We start from the raw sequence: 14,334 nt of genomic DNA, 5'->3' as shown, positions 1-14,334 counted from the left end.
GTGGACCTTATAAAATTTAAGCTTCCTGATTGGACCAGGTTAACAGCCCCAATCAGGGAGTCTTGACAGATATAAGTGGGGTGTCAGGGTTCTGCTCACTCTCGGAGCTGGCTCTGAGTTGAATTGGTGTCATGGGCTAGGCATGTGTAAATAAGGGGTAACTTGGTGTTGGGATACTGGCCTTCATGAAGTTATTTTAATTACCAAATAGAAGCTGGCCTTGTTTTGAACAGAATATGTCAAACTTGATTTTCTGGAATGATTATACAAAGAAGCAAGGATCACGTATATGTGTCTGTCTTATTTTCTTCATCTCCTGAAATGTCTTCCTGCATGCATTCGACCAATGTGCCTACACTTTGGCTAAGTGGTGTCTTTTTTTTATTGTGAGATTGTTAGCAATGATCAAAAGCCACTTAAACATAAAGGGCAAAACAACCACTTAAACATAAAGGGCAAAACAAATGAGATCAATTTGATTTGTAACCATGATCCACGCATGATTCACTTCCTATTCAAGAGATACAGACTCCAGTCAATTAGTTCAGTACATACTTAGGATGGAACCTTCTGCTGTTCATAGTCTGATACTATGTACTTAACGCAGTTCAGAATGCTGAGTTTTTACTTGCATTGTTTCTGTCCTCAGAATCTGGAAGCAAGTTGATTCACCTCAGAATTCACTTTACTGTACCCTAGTAATACTGGAAGTTTTAAGTTCTAGGAAACTGTTAGTTAGGCTGCAAGGAATTATCATCCCTTCTGAGATAATTAATGATTTTAATTCTGAAGAAGGGTCACTGGAATGTTAACTCTGATTTCTCTCCACTGATGCTGCCAGACCTGCTGAGTCTTTTCAAGCAATTTCTGTTTTTGTTTCTGATTTACAGCATCCAGAGTTCTTTTTTCTTTTGTTTAGTGATTTTAATTCTCTGACAAGATCCAATAATGACCTGTTTAATCAAAACTAAAGAAACAGAATAGAAAAATAAATCCATATTGCCTTAAAATGCAATTTTCCTGTTTCTGGTAATTTGGCAGCCATGTTATGAACAGGCCAAATGTTGAAGTTAATGTTTTATCTACAAGAAAGAAAACATGAGAAATTAAATATTTAATCTACAAACATTATTTTGTGATAATTTGAGCAATCAATTCCAAGAGAGATTGTGAGTAATTTGTTGCTTGTGCATTTGTAATTAAAAAGTACTTCCAAAAAATGCACAAACTTTATCGTACCTAAGAAATATAATAAACTACACTACCTTAAATTCATTTTTGAAGACACTCTACAGAGTAAGAATGTAGTATGTTCTAAAAAGGTAACAAGTTTCAAGGTGATTTCCAATACTGGGAATTGGTTCCTACTTCAAGCTGATGATTTTCTTCAGGATTTGAATTTTTGGAAACTAAATTCTCTAGAAATTGAGCGATTGTAAACACAAATACCCACTTGGTTGCTCATTCAAATTTAATGGACTGATATTTATTTCAAACTGTAAATTGGCTTAGACAACATTCAGACAATAAGGACACATTAAATACATTTTAAACCGGTCATTTTATGTTCAGAACCTTTAACTGAAGTTACTTGTAACTGAAATCAAATGACAACACATTTTTTAACACTTTCTCACTGAAACAGTACCATCATTTGTCTCAAACATGCAGTACATTGTCTATCACAACACAAGCTCTGATTATAAAGGCATTTCTTCTTGCATGTTCTCATGTAAATTAAACCTTAATATTCCTGATTTTATTGTGAATAATTTGTGAAGTAGGAGAAATAGCACATGCAGTACCAGATATTAATATCCAGGCCTATATTTCTACAAAATATTGCACTAGCATGTTTGTTAGTATTGTTGACAAGAATCAGTCCACTGCCTTTGAATATCAAGGTACATGGTAGCTGTTGGATCAGTTTGCTACTGCGGAATAATCTTTGCAGATGCCTTTAAGGATATCAGGCACAAGCTTGTTGACCATTGGGAAATCTCTCACAAAGAAAGTATGTGCATCTTTGGGTTCTGAAGCCATTGCTTTGAGTTCCTGTTCCATTGCCCACGAAATTCCAACTGAAAATATGACTGTACCTGAAACAAAATATAGAAAATCTTGAACTCCTATGACAAAAGTTTCAGTGTTGAAAACCAACCCAATACTATACTAGGTCATTGTGCATAAACTTTCTAGGCTACGGTTCTGATGTCCAAGTCAGTGCCAGTTTAATTCCTCAATTTTAGGATTCTAATTTGAAAAGATAAAGGAAATATCTTTTACTGCAGACAGTGCTGCTGACTCAGTAGATCCTTTTAAGCAAATTTTAAAGACCACGGACAATTATTCCACTTTAGAGTTGTTAAAGATAGTTTTCTTCCATCGTGCTTTTTCAATGCAAATATCTCACCACTAGAAAAGCTTGTATCTTTTCATTCAACACTATACAATCTAAATGTCATTTGGACTTTATAGTCCATTTGTATTAACTGTAGCTAAGCTTACATTTTGGCTGAATGCATCCTTATTGAAAGTCTCTTTTTTTAGAATATGCTGTAGCTTTTGTAAAGAAAATAAACCTGTAGATGTACACCACTTCATGATTTTATCAGTCATTGTTCGGCCTAAATATTTTACAACATGGTGCTTGTAAAATAACTTTGTATGTATGGCTGTAGTTACTCTTACTTATGTAAATTTTAAATGATTATCCTTGCTATTACAGACACAAACAGAAGTCATTCATGTAATAAGGAGAGAAACTTGCTGATAATTAAATCTAAGCTCCTCTTTTCTGACTAGTTACACCAGCCTATGTAGATTTCTGGGAATGCTGCTTTGTTTCTCAACTGAGGAACGATGTGGTATCAGAAGCCCCAAAAGTGTGAAGTGTAAACTGTATCTTATTTTTATATATTAAATACTTTATATATTAAATATATTAAAGTTATTGTGAAAAGAATTCCCAAATTTGCACTAACTTAGCAGATAAATGTTTTTATCATCCAAGCAAACGTTACCTGATTGATGTGCCACTGTTGCTGGAACCTCAACATCATCATAAGATTGGCCATCAGTGATGATGATCAGCACATTCAGGTTGCTGTTCTTCAATTTTCCAAACAAATTCTTTGAGGTGTAAGTAATTGCTTCCCCAGTGGCTGTGCCACCACTCCAGTAAGGGATATTCTTGATAGCATTTTGCACTGAATCCTTTGTTAAATGTTGACCAAAATCAAATTCAGTTCTTTGATTGTATGTGAACTGTACAGCACCAACTCTTGCACCAATCTGATGAATGTCAAAGGATTTCACAATTTCTGAGATGAAGTTCAGAACAATGCGAAAGTTGCTGTCCCCAACACTGCTGGATCCATCGATAAGAAAGCCAAGGTTTATTGAATTGTAACAAGTTCTACTGCATGTCATCTGGCTGTAGGAACACAGTCTTTGTGCTAAAGGTTTTATAAACTTATACATGCCAAACCAGTTTTGAATAGAATAGGAAAACAGTCCATTGTTTTTGCAAACAATCTGTGAAAGAAAAGAAAAAGATGCAAAGTAAATCTTAAGCAATACAATTGGTGATGGCAAGTAATTGCTGCCACATTTGCTCTTGGTTTGGAGACATTTTTGAGTAATATGAAGTTAAAGTGCACATTTGATACCAATAAGTGGAATTAGCAAATGTCTAAATGCAGGTGAAATTTGTAATAGTATTAAAGAAACCAATATTAATTGCTAATGTTACTTTTTGCTGATTGTAAAATACTTAAAAATAAAATGTTGCATGAAATAATACTAGATGATTGAACCTTTTAAAGGTTGCTTGTTATTGGTGTAATTGTTATTGTCAATGAAGCACTGTGATATTGTTCTTCGGCTACAAACCAGAATTCAGCCCAACAATTTCACTCCCAAATTGTGCTGCACATTTATCCACAACGTGAAGCTTCACCAATGAAAAGTGATTGAATTTGTGGTAAACCATTATAATTTCTCCAAATTATATACTGTATCCAGGCTTTCTGCTTCTGGTTCTCCTGAAGTGTGTATCTAGCAGATATATATTTCAGTGAATCTGTTGCTTTCTGAAATATGTAAAATGTAGCAAATTTGTGAATTTTATAATATGTGCTCAGAAACCTCTAAGAAATGCATAAATTGAACAATATTTGTTACAACTATTAAAAGGACTAAAATAAAATTATGAGAAAATGAGGGCAAAAAGCAAAGCTTTTTAGGCAACGCATGCACATGACAAAGTGCTGAGGGGAGCTATTGAAATGTCAGTTGATGTGGAATGCAGATGTTTTATTTTATTGCTATAAATATAGAATTGGTTGCATTATTTAATTTGTTGCATTGAAAGGCTGTAGGATGTAGTCTGCTAGCAATTACAGAGATGATTGCAGTGTGGCCAGTGCTCAGACCTGAATATTTAAAGATGTTTAATGTTTTGGAAGGGCAAAGGAACTAGGCTATCTCTGATAATAAATGATAAGGTTAGTTCAATTGTAAAAAAAAAAAAATTGGTTCCGAAGATCAAGGTATCAAATTAATTTGGTTGGAGATAAGAAATAGCAAAAGGAATAAATCACAGATGGGAGTAGTTTGCAGGCTCAAGAAAGGTAATTATGCAGTAGGATGACTTTAATCTTCAAATTGATTGGACAAATCAAAGTTGCTTAGAGATTGAGTTTGTAGTGTGCATTCAAGACTGTTTTTAACAATGAATCCTGGAAGCTGTTGGGGTGCAAGTTATTTTGGATCTGGTAATGTACTTTAGGCATGAGTGATCATAATATAGAATTTCACATTCAGTTTGAGCATGAAAAATATGTGCTTGCAACTACTATCTTCAAATACAAGGGTATTAAAGTAGACTTGCCTAAAGTGGACTGGAACAATAGGTTAAAAGTAAGATGGTGGAGATACAGTGACAGGCATTTGGGAAATATTTCATAACTTTTAGAGTGTATTTCATTCAAGAAAGAAGACGACCACAAGGGTGTATTATCCATGGCCATTAAGGAATTTAAAGATGCTAATTGAATTGAAAGAAAAGGCCTACAATGCTACAAAGATTGGTCAGACCATTAATGATGTCTTTAAAACCAGCAAAGTACAACAGCAAAAATAAGTTGAGAAATTGCAATCAAAGAAAAACTCAGCAAGAAGTATAAAAACAGACACTGAAAGCTTCGAAAAATATAGTAAAAGTAAGTATAGCTAAAGTAGGCATTGGTCCCTTCAGTGAGATTGGAATATTAATAATAGCGATCAAACAAATGTCAAAGGTTCTGAAAAAATATTTTGTATCCACCTTCACTGTAGAGGATGCAAAAAGCACCTGAAGTACAGTTGAAAATGATGAGGCAAAGAGGGGAGGAATTTAGAACAATGAGTTTTACATGAGAAAAACTTAATAGGATTGCTGATGAGATTTGAGGATGATAAGTCACCTCAACCTGATTGTCTGCATCCTAATGTCTTAAAAGAAATGGCTGCAGATATATTGGATGCATCAGTTGTAATTTTCCAAAATTTCTTGAATTCTGGAAAAGTCCTCGTAGTTTGTGAAGTTGCAAGTATGACACCTTTACTCAAGAAAGAGAGACAGAAAGCAGGAAACTAATGGCTAGATAGACTAATGCTGATATCCATTAATAAAGAATTAGTAGCTGGACATGTAGAAAATCACAATACTATCAGTGTTGTTGTGGTTTTGTGAAAGAACTTCGTTGGAGGGGATATGCAAGAAGAAATAAGGGAGGCTTGTGAGAAAGATATGGCGATAATCATGGTAATTATAATTTGCATATATATTGGGTGAATCAGATTGGCAAAGATAGTCTGGAAGATGAATGCAGCATGTTCAAGAGCCAGAGAGCAGGCTGTTGTAGATCTGATAATGTGCAATAAGATAGGGCTAATGACCGCAGGGTAAATATGCCTCACGATAGCAGTCATGATTGAGTTTTGCATTCAGTTGAGAGAGAGAGAAATGGGTATAAGATTAGTATATTTAAACATAAAGACAATTACGATCATATAAAGGCAGGCCTGGCTGATGTGAATTGGAAAATTAGGTTACAGAATAGGTCAACACAATGCAGTGACAGTCATGTCTGAAGGTATTACATGCAGCAAAGATATATTCTGTGAGAAAGCCCGTTGAGAAAGGGACATTCCAGGCTAAAAAATGGAAGTTAAAAACACTATCAAATTGTACAAAAAAGCATAATGGCATGGGCCGGCACAATAGCTCAGTGGTTAGCACTGCTGCCTCATGGCACAGGGAACCGTATTTGATTCCAGCCTCAGGCGACTGTCTGAGAGGAGTTTGCACATATTCCCCGGGTTTCCTCCACGTGCTCTAATTTCCTTTGGTGGATCGGCTATGTTAAATTGGTGGGTTGGTTAGGTGGATTGATTATGCTAAATTGCCCTGTAGTGTCCAAGATTGTGGAGGCTGGGTGGATTAGCCATGGGAAATGCAGGGTTACAGAGATAGGGCGGGGATGGGGGTTTTTGGGTGGGATGTTCTTTGGAGGGTCAGTGTGGACTTGATCAGCCAAATGTCTGCTTCCACATTGTAGGGATTCTATGATGCTAGGTCAGAAAATTGCTCAATATAAAAAGCAGCAAAAAACGAAGGGACATTAAATAGGGAGAAATTACATTCCAAGAGAAAGCTACCTTCAAAATGGTAAAAGCTTCTGTGGGTATTTAAAAAGGAAAAGAGTAAGTAAAATGTGTTTGATCTTCTAGAAAAGTCTGTTGAATTATTAATAAGAAATGGAGAATTAATTGGATGCGGTTTTGGATTTGGTTTTATTATAGGGGATACAAATAACATCCCAGACATAATTGAGTTATGAGCTGAAAAAGATTAAAATGATTAGAATCACCAAGGAAAGTGTACTGAGAAAATTAATAGAGTTAAAAGCTTTGTCCCAGGATTTAAGAAGTGGCTGCTAAGATAATAGATGCACTAGCTTTAATTTTCCAAAATTCTCTAGATTTTCAAAGGATCCCATCAGATTGGAAAGTTCTCAGTCTCTCTCTGTATTCAAGAAAGAAGGGGGACAGCAGGACACTTTGCGGCAGTTGGCTCCACATATGAAAAGTGCTGAAAATGACTATGAAGTTACTAAAGAAGGCATTTAGAAAATCTGAAAGCAATCATCCAGTATTTGTGTGGTTTTGTGAAAGGGATATCACATAATCATCTAATTTTTAGAATTATTTGAGGAAATAACAAGTAACATGAATATATGAGAACTTAAGGAAATTGTGTAATTAGTTTTCCAGGAGTTATCCACCATGATGCCATATTAAAGATGGTTTACAAAATAAGAACTCGTCGTGCATGTAGTAATATATCAGCATGTTAGGGGATTGGTTAACGAACAGGAAACAGCAAGTAGGCATAATGTGCTGTTGCCATGTTTCCAAAATGTAACAAGTGGAATGCCATAGGGATCAGTGCAGGGGCCTCAAAAATTTACCAAAGACTTTGATGAAAGGATTATATGGTTGCTAATGACACAAGAAAGTAGGAAGTAAATTGCAAAGAATTTTCAAATTAATATAGATAGGTTAAGTTAACTGTGAGAAAATGAACTTGTCCACTTCGGCAAACAACACAGAAAAGCGGTATATTATTTAAACAGATTATGGAATTCTGAGGTACAGAGCATTCTTAACAGATGAATCATATGAAGTTTGTGTGCAGAATGATTCATAAAATAATTGCAATGTTGTTTATTGCAAGAGGAATATAATATAGAAGTAGAAAATTTATTCTCCAGTTGCACAATGTATGTTGTGAGTACAATGTACAGTTTTAGTCACTTTATTTGAGGAAGGACATAGCTGCTATAGAAGCAATTCAGAGAAGGTTCACTCAGTTGATTCCCATGATGATGGGATTATCTTGGGTCTATATCCACCTTGGTTTAAAATAATGGAAAGCAATCTTATTGAAACCCATAAGATCCAGAGTATACTTGACAGGGTGGATACCAAAAGGACATTTCCCCCTTGCAGAAGAACCGAGAACTCTGCAACAGAGTCAAAATGAAAAGTGGGTTCTTATTTAAGATGGTAATAAGGAAGATTTATTTTCCATATAGAGTGAGTCTGTGGAACTCTTTATCTAAAGAATAGTAAATATAGTCATTGAATATTTTTAAGGAATGAAGATTCTTAACTAATAAGGGAGTCAAAGGGTATGGAGGGCCATACCACATTCAGCCATGACCTTTTCCAATGGCACAGCAGGTTCAAAGGGTTGAATGGTCGAAACCTGTTTCTAATTTATATGTTTGTGTTTGACAAATTTGTTGGAGATCTTTGAGGATGCAAAGAATTGAATCGGTATGTTATATATTTGCATTCACTAAAGCTCTTTAGCACTTTCCAAACTCATGAACATTTCCATCTTGAAGGATAAGGACAGCAGGTAGATGCAAACACCATCAACTGCACTTCTCCTCCAAGACACTCACCATCCTGACTTGGAAATATATCACTGTTCCTTCAATGTCACAGAATCAAAATCCTGGAATTCACTCCCTAACAACATCATGGGTCGGCCTACAGCACGTTGTCTGCAGCAGGCCAAGAAAGCAGCTCACCACCATCTTCTCAAGGGCAGCTAGTTCCAAACAATAAATGCTGATCCAGTTAGCAAAAAAAAATTCTAAAAGGCACAATGAAACAGATTACTATACAAGCTTTGAGCATTTAATGTTGGGGTTATATGTTATCATGGATACAGGACTGGCTAACTACCAGAAACAGAGGATAAATGGATCATTTTGGGTTGGCAAATCTTAACCAGTTCCCTCAGGAATCAGTGATGTGGCCTCAACTATTTATGATTAATATTAATGAAACGGATGAAGGGTCAAACTGCGATGAAGCCAAATTTGTTGATGTACAAAGCTAGATAGGAAACCAAATTGCAAGGTAAATACAAAGATTCTGCAAGGTGATAGAGGTAAGTGAATCAATAAACCTTTGGCAGACAGAGTCTAATGTGGGAACATGTGAGTTTGTTCAATTTGGCAGGTAGAATGGAAAAAGTCTGAATTTTTGAACAGGAAGGACCACAGAATGTTGTTGTAGGGAAGGATCTGGGTATCCTTGTATACGCAGCACAAAACGTTAGTGTTTAAGTACAGCATATTATTAAAAAGGCAAATTAAATGTTGGTTTTTATTGCAAGAGAGATGAAGCATAAAAGTAAGTTTTGGTACAATTGTGCAGGGAATTGGTGAGATCACATCTACAGCAGTGTGTGCAGTTTGTGGCACCTTACTCAACGACATATTTGAAATCGAAGCAAATCATAGATAATATACTAAGCTGATTACTGGATTGGAGAGGTTGTCTAAAGAGGAAAGGAGAGGTTGGACAGATACAGCAAATCTTTTAGTAACCAATACCTATGGGACCAGGAGTGTGCTGGTTGATCAAGTATTTAGGATAATCCAAGAGGTGCACATAATCAATGTAAAAAATCTGGTATTTCAGGTAAATAGTTTTTGCTGGTTTATCAAGAATGCTGGCTTATAAGATGCAGGTGAAAACGAAATTTGTTGTACTTACTGGAGTTTAGAAGAATAGGAAATGATCTTATTGCAACATTTAAGATTCCGAGGGGCTTAACAAGGTGGATGCTAAGAGAGAATCTAGAACCAGGAGATACAGTTTAAAAATAAGGAGTCTCCCATTTAATTTGAAAATAAGGTATGTCCTCTTTGAGAGAATCATCAATATTTGGAAATGATTGAATGTATTCAAACTTGTGTTTGGCAGAACTTTGATTGACAAGATGGTCTAGGGTAATGGAGGTTAAGGAAGTGGAATTAAGGCCACTTCCAATCAGCCATGATCTTATTGACTAACGGAATAAACTTTATAGACTGAAAACTAACTCCAGGCCTCATTTTCTATGTTTTTACGTTCTATTGATAATAGCTGGTGCAATGACCTTACCTTTTCCATGTAGTTGGGGTCTGGGACCATCTTTTGCTCTTCTGGGAGCGCTTTTGCAACTGAGACAATGAAAACGTTCATGCCAGATTCTCTGGCCAGATTTGCTGCTCTTTCAATTTCATCTGAGGGCCATCCATCCACCACAACAACTATGACTTTTGGGTACCCAGATCGCGTACCCTTTTCAGGAGTGAAAAAGCTTTCCGTTGTGTGAATTAGAGCTTTACCTAGTGTATAAAATCAACATTATGAATAAACCTGAGAGAATATATGCAGGAACATGGAGGAATTTAATTTTCACATACCCTTCTGTGACAAAAAAATTAATTATTGCATGGGAGTTTTAGTCAGTGCAGGAACTCTTTTGAGATTTATTTCTGTTTCTTCTGAGTCTTCCAGGGCATGTACATATTAGAACATCAATGAGCATAAAAGCAATGCTAACCACGTCTTCTGTCTTCTTTGGACATCTGTTAAGAGCTTTGACATACCATCCAGTCCCTTGCTACCCCAACAGTGCCTCAGACAGCGTCATTTAATTTGAGAACTGTGTGCTTTTTTGAAATAATACTTATAGCTAAACCATTTTATACTGGTGGGCATGAGAAAGTAAGGATTGTACATGCTGGAGATTAGAGTTGAGAGTGTAATGCTGGAAAAGCACAGCCGGTCAGGCAGCATCCGCTGAGCAGGAGAATCGATGTTTCGGGCATAAGCCCTTCATCAGGAATTGAAGAGCTTGTTCCCAAAGCGTCAATTCTCCTGCTCCTCGGATGCTGCCTGACCTGCTGTGCTTTTCCAGCACCACACTCTCGATGGTGTGCATAAGAGTCTTCATTAGATGTGCCAGTACATCCCTCTCAATTATTATTATTACTTGGAAAGTAGAATTAATATAACCTACAGGAAATGATACCTGAGCATTAAATGAGAAACAAAATTAATTAGAATAAAGGACAACATTTATGATTTAAGGAGTATCTCTGAGACAGATGAATTCATCAACAGGTCTTAAAATATCTGAAACTTTGTTGAAAAAAGGAAGAAAACCAGTTAGGAGTAGGAAATGGGGAAAGAAATTGAAGAACTATTGTTTTTACATCATTAGGCCCATACTTAAAATCCCACTTCACCAATTTCACTTGCCACTTGGGATGGGTGTCAGCCAACATTACACTAAACATGTACCATTTATTAATCCCAACTTTGAAATTTTAGCTTTGAAATGTTCATACTTTAAGAATAAATTGCAAGTTGATGCTGGCAAAAGCAGCTCATTTTCTTTAGGCTAAATGTTTCTATTTCAGCTTTAGATGATAAATTTTCTGCATCAGTATATTGCAAGGGTTTGTCAATACATCTGTTGTCACAATATCAAAACTTGACGTTCTTTTTCAAAAGAAACTACTCGGCAGTCATCAGCTTCCTTCAGAACAGATAAATTGTGCTCTGTAGGATAATCAAGGTCATTCAAATGTTTGAAGACAATTTCTTAATCAAGGTAGGCTAATGGTTATACTGCCAGATCAACAACTTAGAGGTGGAGAGTTCACAATCTCATAATTGCGAGATGTGGAATTAAATTCAGTCAGTGAGGTTATATAGCTACCACCAGAAAATAGCATTGAAAGAGGCTAAATATTTGTAGAAATCAAGTGGCCTACTAGTATTCTTCATAAAAGGATGGCCTACTATCGCTACACTAACCTGAGAAATAGAAATATATAATAAATGGGTGCTTGCTCGTATGACACACATGTTTGGCTGCACCTTTATTTGTCCATCTATTGACATTCTGGCTGTAATATCTTTTTAATCTTGAACAGAATCTCCACACTGCCTCCATTGTAAGTGCCATTACATCTCTCTGAGATTCTTGGAACTTTGTTTTTTGTTTAAGTGTTTTTATCTGAGAGATTTTTAAAGCTTGATTTCTTTTAATCAACACATTCCTTGATTTATATCATTTCCTCAATGTTCATGATCATATTTCTCTATAATTGTTACAAAGCCAGAACCTGTATTATCATGTAAATACATTTAAAATTATACATAACTATAGTTAAAATACACTTTTCATAAAGCTTCAAAATTGGAAAAAATGGTGAGTTCAAAAAAATTTTGTATAGAAGCTTAACAGCACAGAACGAGACCTTTCTACACAACTGAACAGTTCCTAATTGGAATTATCTGAAACTCATCCTACCAGCCAGGTGTCTTCCAATGGTTTTCTCTCTTCTGTTTCTTCTGCTCAGTGTTATTTAAAAAAAATACACCTTTGCCTCAAAATCTTCCGGTGTTTGATGCCTAACCAGATTCCATTAGATTGGGAATTAACTAATGTAACTTCTTTATTCAAAAAGGGAGAGAGGGAGACAGAAAGTAGGAACCAAAAGACCAGTTAACTTAACATCTTTCATGGAGTAAAAGATCGAGTTATTATTAAAATTGAGATAATTCAAAATATAACAAGACACTTGGATAAGTTAATGGTAATCAGGTAGAGCCATCATGGTTTTATGAATGGGAAATCATGTTTAACAAATTTATTGGAGTTCTTTGAAGAAGTACGGAGTTTAATTTAGATAAATGTGAGGTGCTGCATTTTAATAAGGCAAATAGGGCAGAACTTATTACACTTAATAGTAAGGTCATGCCGAACAAAGAGACCTTGGGATGTAGGTTCATAGTTCTTTAAAAATAGAGTTGCAGGTAGACATGGTGGTGAAGGAGGAGTTTGGTATGCTTGCCTTTATTGGTCAGTGTATTGAGTATAGCAGATGGTAGTTCATTTTGCAGCTGTACAGTGCATTCAGTTTTGTGCATTCAGTTCTTGTCTCACTGCTAGACGAAAGATGTTTTGAAATTTGAAAATGTTCAGAAAGGATTTACAGAGATGTTGCCAAGGTTGGAGGGTTTGATCTCTGGGAGAAGCTGAATAGGCTGTGGCTGTTTTCCCTGGAGCGTCAGAGACTGAGGGGTAACCTTATAGAGGTTTATAAAATCATGGATAGGGTGAATAGCCAAGGTCTTTTCTTCAGATTAGGGGAGTCCAAAACATGGTAACATTTGACATGGATGAAATATCGGTTTGTGATAGGAAGCTGAGATTAGGAATAAATGGATGTCTTCAGGCTGGCAGGATGTCATAAGTGGTGTGCCATAGAAATTCAATGCCTTCCACTCTTTACGATTTATAGAAATAATTTGGATGGAGGAGTTGAAGGTATGCTTGCTAAATTTACTGATGACACAAAGGTAAGTAACAAATGAGTTGTAAAGAAAAGCTCTGGAGCTTACAAAGCAATATAGATGGGCTAAGTGATTAGGCAAAGGCCTGGAAAATGGAGTAGGGTAGGCAAATGTGAAATTGTCAATTTAGGCAGAAAGAATAATAAAAAAAAAGTTTATTATCTCAATGATGAGAAATTGGAAAGTGCAAATTTAAAAAAAATTAACAGAAAATTAAAATATGCTGGATATTTTGCAATCATGTTGAAAGTTAGTTAGGGACAAACCATACGGAAGATTTAAAGTTACATTTCAACATGAAATTATAAAGAAGTCTCTTGGAAAGTTTAGCTCAGTGACTGTTATATTTTACTATGTTTTCAAATTCTTTGTTTGTAACAGATGAATTTCAGACCAATCATATAAAGTCCCTTGGTATAGCACCAAACTGTTTCCCATTGGGATGAATCTGAAAGCTAAGCTTTCTACCTTGCAATGAGAGAATTTTGGAGATTCTCCAATTGCTCCTCACTGCTTTGCTGTAACACCAGCAATGCTGATAATCTAGAAATAGAAGCTATGAATAAGTCTGTCACTGAATATGTGTTATAATTTCCAACAGTGAGGACATCCTTGCCCTGCAAGAAGTCATTAAGAGTTGTTAGTAATTTACCATTCAGCCTGCAATTACCACCAATAATTGCAGATTATTGAACCAGTTAGTATAACTAAAGAAAAAGTAGGTGGCCACTGGAGAATTTTCCAGATTGCTGTTAAAAATGCTTTGCTTAAAAGCATTTTTTAAATGCAGTATTAGAGTTGTATAGTATGGAAGGACTACATATATATTATTTGAATTATAAACTGGAAGAAGGATTTTTGAATTGCTTTTTGTGGGCAATTAACCAGTTGTTTTTTTAAAATTATAATTTGAAGGAAAAGTGGAACTGCATGATCACTTATTGATTACACAAGGTCCTGTAATTTTTATTTAAGAATTGATACTTTTGTTAGACAACTAGCTTTTGAGTTCAAGAAGATATAATCACCCAGCAGCAGCTTGTGGGTTAGTTGTAAGGACCAGTTTAT

At 35.6% G+C, this 14,334-nt stretch overlaps 1 protein-coding gene across 2 annotated transcripts in view; it reads right to left on the bottom strand.

Annotated features, from left to right (window-relative positions):
• Window positions 1-1,453: 1,453 nt before the first annotated feature.
• The window catches only part of coch (coagulation factor C homolog, cochlin (Limulus polyphemus)), a 63,336-nt gene continuing 50,455 nt past the window's right edge, over window positions 1,454-14,334 (bottom strand). For both annotated transcript variants that reach the window (XM_043698475.1, XM_043698474.1), the window contains exons 10-12: window positions 10,015-10,241; window positions 3,024-3,537; window positions 1,454-2,099 (exon numbers count right to left, since the gene is read on the bottom strand). In XM_043698475.1, coding sequence (XP_043554410.1) covers window positions 1,924-2,099; window positions 3,024-3,537; window positions 10,015-10,241 — 917 coding nt within the window. In that variant the 3' untranslated portion in view covers window positions 1,454-1,923. The remainder of the gene's footprint in view (window positions 2,100-3,023; window positions 3,538-10,014; window positions 10,242-14,334) is intronic.

This window comes from Chiloscyllium plagiosum, chromosome 10 (genome assembly GCF_004010195.1).
Source record: "Chiloscyllium plagiosum isolate BGI_BamShark_2017 chromosome 10, ASM401019v2, whole genome shotgun sequence".
Taxonomy (NCBI): Eukaryota; Metazoa; Chordata; class Chondrichthyes; order Orectolobiformes; family Hemiscylliidae; genus Chiloscyllium; species Chiloscyllium plagiosum.
Note: the sequence above shows the minus strand (reverse complement) of the source record. Positions and strands in the feature narration are given on the sequence as shown.